Raw genomic sequence first — 9,402 nt, forward strand, 5'->3', positions numbered from 1 at the left:
TGAAGTTGTTTGTCAAGTAAATGAATAATGTGGCTTCATTAATCAGTGCTTATGTGTAAAGAATGCTTTAATATGCCCATATATCTATCCTATCCAGACAAAGACTCTGTTCTTTTGTCCTCTCTGTGCCTGAAATATATCCATGGAAAGGTCCTTTTTCTACATATTTTGGCTGTAGATCCTAGAAGCCACTGGCCAGGATGTTTTCATTCCTTCACTTCATACTATTTGATTGCAATAAAACAAATGAGGGGAAGTGTTTTCCCAGTCAGAGTGGGGAACTGACAGGTATGGAAACCTAAAACAACTCTGGGTCCACCACAACTTATCTGCTACTGCTTAACCCCTTTATACTTTCTGACGTAGCTGCCAATGCATTTTTAAATTCAATTAGCCAACATATCCTTAGTTTCAGATGTAATGTTCAACAATTTATCAGTTGCATACAACACTCACTGCTCATCACATCACACCAATGCATTATTTTCATGTGATCACAAACCACCTAATGAAGCAGTTATTGGGAAATTACTGAGGAAACCAAGAAGTTAACTCTGGTGTAGAGGGAAGAACGCTGAAATGGGGAACAAAAACTTGAGTTCTAGTCTTTGCTCTAACCCTAATCAATTTGTGACTTCAGGCAAGTAAGTTCCTCAACTTTGATGTCTCTTGTTTTGTTGTTTGTAAAAAAAGATGATTATATTAGATCACTTCAATGGTTGTTTCCTGTTATATCTTCCATGATTTTTCTATCATTTTTTCCCAAAGATTTTATTTCATTTGTTCATGAGAAATAGAGAGAGAGAGAGAAGCAGTCTCCCCATGGAGAAGGACCCCAATGTAGGACTCAACCCCAGGACCCTGGTATCACAACCTGAGCCAAAGACAGATGCTTAACTGACTGAGCCATCCAGGAACCCGATTTTTCTATCATCCTTAACCATGGCCATAGAAGAATACATATTTCTGACAGCTGGCAAAAAGCCCAAATCTTCTACCTTTTTTACCCCTTGTGATGAGAACTACTAGGATCTACTCTCTTAACAACTTTCAAGTAGGGTGCCTGGGTGGCTCAGTGGGTTAAGCCTCTGCCTTCAGCTTAGGTCATGGTCTTGGGGTCCTAGGGTCATGTCCTGCATTGGGCTCTCTGCTTGGTGGGGAGCCAGCTTCCCCCCCCTCTCTCTGCCTACTTGTGATTTCTCTCTCTGTGTGTCAAATAAATAAATAAAATCTTAAAAAAAAAAACAACTTTCAAATATACCATATGGCAGTATTATCTATAGTCATCACATTATACATTATTATACCCCCAGTACTTATTTATCTTAAAACTGGAATTTTGTACCTCTTGACCACCAGCATCCAATTCCCCACCCCCACCTCCCTTCTACCTTCTTCTTCTTCTTCTTTTTTTTTTTTAAAGATTTTATTTATTTATTTGACAGACAGAGATCAAAAGTAGGCAGAGAGGCAGGCCGGTGGAATAAAAGGATGACCAATGCAGAGACACAAGCCTGTGTAAAACCAAGAACCTTACAGAAAAGAACTCTAAATCATGCAGGATAGCTTGAGTATCTCTAGGTAATATCTCTAGGAGTCTACCAAGACATTATGGTCAGAGACCCTAGAACCACATAGGAATACATTCTTTTTTTTTTTTTAATTTTTTCAGTGTTCCAAGATTCATTGTTTATGTACCACACCCAATATTTTATTTATTTATTTGACAGATCACAAGCAGGCAGAGAGGCAGGCAGAGAGAGAGGGGGAAGCAGGCTCCCTACTGAGCAGAGCACGTGATGCAGGGCTCGATCCCAGGACTCTGGGATCATGACCTGAGCCGAAGGCAGAGGCTTAACCCACTGAGCCACCCAGGCGCCCCAAGAATAACCCATTTTTTAAACCAAAAATCATACTACTGGCTATCCCATCTTGCAGCCTTTTTTTTTTTTAAGGTTTTTTTGTTTTTGTTTTTTGTTTTTTTTTTTACAGACAGAGATCACAAGCAGGCAGAGAGGCAGGCAGAGTGGGGGAAGCAGGCACCCTGCTGAGCAGAGAGCTGGATGTGGGGCTCGATCCCAGGACCCTGAGATCATGACCTGAGGCATAACCCACTGAGCCACCCAAGTACCCCTTGCAGTCTCTTTCTTAATTACTTGTAACATGGGCATTTATGGGAGCCAAAGAGAGATTCATTTACATAAAATATGAGTCACTGAGAGGTTTTTATACTCTAAGAAAGAGAGTCCTGTGACTCAGTCACAAGTTTAAGCCTAGAGTGAGAACAGGACTTGGGATAAGAAGATATCAGAGGGTCCCAGGATGTCTGGGGGCCAGGGGAGGAATAGGCATTTAGTGCATGGAGTGCCTTAGAAGCACAGGGGAAACCCAAGTTCTATTCAAGTGTCGCAGGACATCTGAGGGCATGGTCTAAGAAAATGAGGGATTTGCACTCTTCTAGAAGCAGAGGAGAGTGCAACATTAACGGTCCAACTATTTTATTTAGCTAAATAAAACAAACTCCCGCCTTGTGGGAGTTTTCTCACTCTGACCACAGCCCCAGACAAAAAAGTTCCTATGTGTGGAATACGAAAATCAAAGATCCCCGCATGAGCTCTCTTATGTGATATCAGGCCTTTGTGTAACACTCTGCAAAGAGAGTCATGTTGAGGAAGATGTCCACTGTATTGGCTGTGGTTAGTCTCCTGTAGCTATCACTTTTCTTTTCAGACCACTGTGTGCAGTGTGAAGAAGCGGCCTGATTTCTTCACTTCAGGCCAATGGGAGGTAGTCACAGAATCTGAAGGGAAAAAGGAGGTAAACGTCTTTGATGGAGTCATGGTTTGCACTGGCCATCATACCAATGCTCACTTACCCTTGGAAAGCTTTCCTGGTGAGTAGCCTACAAGGGAGGAAACACTTGAACCGTGCCTGTGACATGATCTCTGAGGAAAGGGAGGGTTGTGGCCTGAGTGATCCCACCTAAGGATGAGATAAGGCTTATCCTAATTCTACATGTTCCCCTGAAAGATGTTGGGGCAACCGTGATTAGTGCTCTTTGGGAGGTAGAAATAACCTTAGTTTTGGAACCTAGAGAAAAATTAGAGGGCTCTATCTTTGGTTTCACAATAACCTTGGTTTTTCTAAAGATCAAAAGAAAGAACATGGGAGTTGATCCATATTAGGTTGCATAAGGACTTTTTCAGCAATCAAGGGAACAAACAAATATTGAGTTTCTAAGGAAGAAATGAAAACTTAAAGAATTTAATTATAGTTTTTGACCTGGATTTTCATTTTGAAAAAAAAAAAAAAAAGTACTCTAGTATTATCTAGAGTATATGAAAACATATGTACTCCAATTGAAATGGCAGTAGGTATTTAAAGATGAAAAGACAAAAGAGAAAGGTATTCTGCAGCGGTTTGGATTAGGGAAGCTACAAATCCAAAATACAAACAGATCCTCAGGTGAGCAGACTATCCGTGATAAGGAAATCACAAGGTTCTTCTCTGAGACTATGAGAAAATAGGCAAAAATAGAAAGGCAAGCATGTAGCTGAATAGGGGGAGAATATAGATGTGTACTTAAACTCTACATACTGCCAGTGAAATGGATGTTTCAACGAATAATAGCAGATAAACCTCATCTGGTAATTATTTTCCCTTCTCTTGCAGGAATTGAGAAGTTCAAAGGACAGTACTTACACAGCCGAGACTATAAGAATCCAGATATTTTCACCGGAAAGAGAGTCATTATAATTGGCATTGGGAATTCGGGAGGGGATCTGGCTGTGGAACTTTGCCACACAGCCAAGCAGGTTTGAATTAGTAAATTATTTTCTTTGCTGCATCAAGGAAGCTGTATGTAGACCCAACAAAGAGTACGAATACCTCTGCCCACAGCCTATCAGTGTCAGTAGCAAGCAGGGCTTGGCTCCGTTGCCTCAGTTGGCAACATTATGACGATGAGATGATGGAGCCAACATTCCCTGTTAGATTCCCATCATTCAGTTGACTTCACACTACAGAATCCCAATGATCCCAGTCAGCTGTCTCTTCTGAGTATGCCTCTGACTTGGAAGACCAAGCAGTAGCTTGAGGAGCTTGGTTGAATGCAGCATTCAGTGTGGCACCTGTTGAGCCTAGTGGAAGTGCCACACTCTCATATAAAGGAAAGCACGCTGGTTTAGTGGAAGGCTTTGGATTCATAGGATGGTGGGGGAGTTTTTCTCTTCACTCCCCAAGTGGAAAATAGAAACAGTCTAATCTTTCCAAAGATAATGTGGATATCAGTATGAAAAGCATCCATGCTGTAGCATGTGCAAGGAGTTCACCCCAGCCTTTGCATACAGTTAGGTATCAGAATGACATTCACTCTAAAGCAATTTCTACAACCTAGAGTTTTTTTGTTCTGTTTTGTTTTGTTTTTTTGGGGTCCCGATTTGCACTCCAGTGTTAAAAAAGACCTGAGCTGTTTTGTTTTTTGTATCATATATTTTGAGCTGGAAAGAAAATGTCTTCATTATAAATTCCTAGAAAAAGACATGTCATTTTATATCTTGTTATTCATGTCTTTATTGAATAACTTTATTGGCAATAGGTAAATGGTCATTTTCCAACAACTTTACTTAAGCTGTGTTTCTCCACATATATGTTTAAAATTTTTTTAAAATAGAAGTTTAATGCCACACCTTTGTTAAATGACCTTTATCCAGAAATTCTGTTCAATAACACTTCTCAGTATTATCCCCATCTATCACCACAAAAGTAATTTCATATGTTACCCCATAAATTAATTCAACAAGTTTTATCAGTAAATAGGTATATAAACAAAAAAGTGTAAAAATGTGTATAGGTATTATGATAAAAGAGTATGTAAGGTATATGATGGTGACCCAAAGCATGAGTCTTTTTTAATAGCACTGGCTTATCAAATGGTCAGTTATAAGGGAGTTGGGCCTTCCATGCACTGAGGAGCTAGAGACTGCCAAAGAACAAAGCATCCAGAGTGGATGGAGATAAGGTGGCTGTGTCTAAGAAGGCCTGGGGACAACTCACGGCACAACCATGTCTGCATGGCAGGGGTGACACTAGCACACTTCTAATGCAAGTCAAAGAAACTCAGTTGCTGGGTTCTAACTTTTTGCTTTACATATTAAACTGTATTTATTAGAATTTGTTTGAAGATCAAAAAATTTAATGGACCTATAAGTTTCAGCCTATCAAGGAAGTTTTGGTATAATAAATTTTGTGGTATAATATTTTTGTGAAAACACCCATTTCTTATAAAACAACTGTCCTTACATTTTTTCTTATAAATCCAGATTTGTACATATGGTATTTGCTTAAAGCAAGCTATAGATGGGAAACTGAAATGAGAAATAAGACGATAGCCATTAGGCATCTATTGAGTGTTTACTATATGCCCCACCCTTTGCAGAACCACTATTTAATTCTCACAACAGCCTTGTGATATATTATTGTTACTGCTTTATACATAGGGAATCTTTTAATTGAGACCCTGAGCATTTACTCACATACTTATGTAACAAAAATTATACAGACTACGCACAACCCTGTGTGATTTCTAAGACCATGCATGCTTTTTCAACTGTACTTAATCATCAGAGCATGTAAGGTTACCATCAGTGAGAATCTATGAGTGAAGTATGTTATTATCCCTCTGTAGACTGGTCACCTTTTTATATGAGAGTTTACAGACAAAAGACCATAAAGCAGGTACTTATGTACCTTACAATTATGGAAACTATCTCCAGAGAGTTTTGTAGAGAAAGTGATACTTTCACCAGGTAATTGAATGTCAGAACTCAGCTCCGAGCATGGAATTTAGCCTGCAGAGGACACATAAAGACTGACCAGCTTCCTGTTGTTCCACTAGTGATCTGCAGTTTTTCCATAAAATAATCAGTGCAAGACTTCTTCAAGCACAGGCTTTGGGGTTATCAGACCTGGGTTGGAAATTCAACTCTGCCACTTACTAACTGTACGATTTCAGCAAGTTATTCATTCTCTCCATGGCTCTCATCCATAAAATGGGAACAATAATATCTACTTCAAGAGGTTGTTGTATTGATTAAGTGAGACTATAGATAAAGGACCAGCACAGTGACTTACAGGTCACAATTCTCAATAAATGAAAGCAACAAGGATGGTGGGTTGGATGTTGGGTTGGATGGTGTGTTGGGGAGACTGAAAGATGTCTACACTGTACCTCCCACTCTGGAGGAAACACATTTGCAGAGACAGAAATAAGAGTGTAAAAAGTTTAATATCAATATAAATGATAAATAATAGGGGTTTTTGGTAATATGCAAATAATGTCAAAGCAAAAGAGACTGAGGGTTTCAGATTAAATGATGTCCAATTGCTTTCAGTTCTACTGCTCCTTGATTTTAAATGAGTTGGACAGGTTAAGTGCTAGAGTTCAAAGGATAGAGAGAAAATTGTCAGGCAGAATGGTCAGTGGTGTCTTATGGAGGAGGCACACTTATCTGGATCTTGACAATAAATAGGCTTTGGAGAATTAAAAGGATAGGTGGCTTTTCAAGGAGGCATAATGACATTAAACAGAAATGCAGTCATGGTTGAGAGAAAGACACATTCTTGGTCAGCGAATGTACTAATTTAATTGTATACTTAGTGTTTGAAAAGAAAAATTGCAGGAAATAAAAAAGGACAGACAAACTAGTTTGAACTTAATCTTGAAGAGAGTGGGGTGCTATTAAAGGATTATAAGGAGAGAATGACAAAAGAAAACAATTTTTTCCCCATGCCCCAGGTTTTTTCTCAGTACCAGGAGAGGGGCTTGGATCCTGAATCGTGTAGCAGACTTTGGATATCCTTTTGATGTGTTATTCTCTTCTCGATATAAATACTTTCTTTTGAAGATTTGTGGCCTATCATTAGTCAACAGTTTTTTAGAGAAAAAGTTGAACCAAAGGTGTGACCACGAAATGTTTGGCCTAAAGCCGAAACACAGGTATGTTGCCATAATGTAAGTAGGGCAGTGATGGCCAACGCACAAGAATAAGGACTTCACATGGGATAACAGTAGAGCTACTTCTACCCATACATTAAGAAAATACACATATCTGGGGCACCCGGATGGCTCAGTGGGTTGAGCCTCTGAATTCGGCTCAGGTTGTGATCTCGAGGTCCTGGGATCGAGGTCCGCATCGGGCTCTCTGCTCAGCGGGGATGCCTGCTTCCCCCTCTCTCTCTGCCTACTTGTGATCTCTCTCTCTCTGTGTCAAATAAATAAATAAATAAAATCTTTAAACAAAAAAAAAAGAAAGAAAAAGAAAATACACATATCTGAAATCAGATTTCTACTTTACCCTTATAGAAGTCCAAGATCTACTGATCTGTAATCATCAGCCTGTGATTCTCCTTGGCATTAACCATTTTATCATTTCCTCAAACACAGGTTCTTTTTACATGATACCCAGTAACAATAAAATGGTAGCAGATAGCAGTAAATTATTCATTCATCCCACAAACACTGAGCACCTGGTATGAGCCAAGCATTATACTGCACACGAGAATACAGAGACTAAAGACTTAATAGTAATACTAATACAAATAATAACACCTTACTTTTCTGAAGACTTACTATAAGACAAGCACATTGCTAACTGAGTTCTGTGTATGATCTCATTTAATCCTCACAACAACTCTATAGGTTAGAACTATTTTTTTTAATTGCTAGTTTGCAGGTATAAAAACTGACACTTAGAGAAACTAATTTCTATGAGGTTACACAAGAAATAAATGTCAGACTTGAGAAATGGATCTTACCTTAAATACTCTAAGGAGAAGACAGGCAATAAAATATGATAAATGCATGGAGAGCTGTGGGGGTATGAAGTATGGGAGTCCTCACACAGGAAGGTAGACTGTGAAAGCATTTCTAGAGGCTGATTTTTATTTTTTTTTTTAAGATTTATTTATTTATTTACTTACTTACTTACTTACTTACGTGAGAGAGAGAGCATGACAGAGGAAAGGGTCAGAGGGAGAAGCAGACTCCCTGCCGAGCAGGAAGCCTGATGCGGGACTCGATCTGGGACTCCAGGATCATGACCTGCGCCAATGACAGTCACTTAACCAACTGAGCTACCCAGGTGCCCTAGAGGCTGATTTTTAAATGCTTTTTTCCAACTCTTTATTTTCTTTAGTGTTCAGATTTACTTACTACAAAATAGTAAGTACAATGAGTACACATAATACCTTTCACTTAGATTCACCTATCAACAGTTTGTTGTATTTGCTTCCTCTCTCTCTCTCCCTCTCTAAAGATAGATAAATCTCCACATATAGAGAGCATCCATCCATCCATAGATACATACATACATATTTTTTCCTGAACCATTTCAGAGTAAGTCACAGTCACTAGGACACCTTATCCTACATTCTTCAACATATATTAAGAAATGGGATATTCTCCCACATAAACATAACACAGAGACCACACAGGAAATTCAGCATTGATAAAATACGTTATCTAATATATCAGATATTCAGATTTCCTAAATTATCCCCAAAATATTTATGGCTCTTTTATTTTTAAATCTAGGATCCTTTCAGGTATTAGCCAATTGCATTTAAATGTTAGGTCTCTTTAATTTCTCTTCATCTGAAATAATTCACCATTTTTCAACAAAGACTTTTATAAAAGAATTGAGCCAATTGTTTTATAGAAAAATCTCTAAGTTTGGACTTGCATAGTTGTTCCACCTTTACTATATTCTGGTTAAACATTTTGGCACAAATACTCATAGGTTATATTGTACCTTCTTGGTGGATCACACCAGCATCCACATGATATGAGTTTATCCTGTACTAATGTTAAATTTGATCAGTTGGATAAGGTGGCACCTACGAAATTTCTCCTTTGTAAAGATTTTTTTCCTTTGATCAGTGGGGTGATACTTTGAGACTATGTTCCTGAGGCTAGACCAGCTCTGTCTGAATATGATGCCAAGAATTCTCAGAGCCTGTTAACTAAGGGCCCAAGGATTCAGACTGATTTTTAGAAAGGTCCACGACACTGGAAACCCTATTTTGGGGGGGTACCCTTATCCTATGCTGTCTCTAGGAAAATACTACTTAAGAGGCTTAGAGGCTCCCAAAGGAATTTGCACTAAACCATTTTGAGATAAATTCTAAAATCCTGGTCTGTATAACCTTGGGCAAGCCACTTAAGTTCTGTAGGCCTCAATTTCCTCATCTCTAAACTTGGATAATGATACCTGTCCTGCCTCCTTCATTGGGTTTGTGTGAGACTCAAATAAGTGAATATATATAGAATCAATTTTTAACTGTAAATTACTATATACATGTCATATATTATACAGTTTGGAAAATCATGGTTTAATTCTAGCT

At 38.7% G+C, this 9,402-nt stretch overlaps 1 protein-coding gene across 1 annotated transcript in view; it reads left to right on the forward strand.

Moving 5' to 3' along the window:
* Nucleotides 1–9,402, forward strand: part of LOC111161999 (flavin containing monooxygenase 5) — a 23,382-nt gene that overhangs the window by 5,400 nt on the left and 8,580 nt on the right. Inside the window, exons 2-5 of the mRNA XM_022526125.1 lie at nucleotides 2,731–2,893; nucleotides 3,673–3,816; nucleotides 6,799–6,997; nucleotides 8,196–8,221. Coding sequence (XP_022381833.1) covers nucleotides 2,731–2,893; nucleotides 3,673–3,816; nucleotides 6,799–6,997; nucleotides 8,196–8,221 — 532 coding nt within the window. The remainder of the gene's footprint in view (nucleotides 1–2,730; nucleotides 2,894–3,672; nucleotides 3,817–6,798; nucleotides 6,998–8,195; nucleotides 8,222–9,402) is intronic.

This window comes from Enhydra lutris, unplaced genomic scaffold (assembly GCF_002288905.1).
Source record: "Enhydra lutris kenyoni isolate GAN:26980312 unplaced genomic scaffold, ASM228890v2 scaffoldscaffold88, whole genome shotgun sequence".
Taxonomy (NCBI): Eukaryota; Metazoa; Chordata; class Mammalia; order Carnivora; family Mustelidae; genus Enhydra; species Enhydra lutris.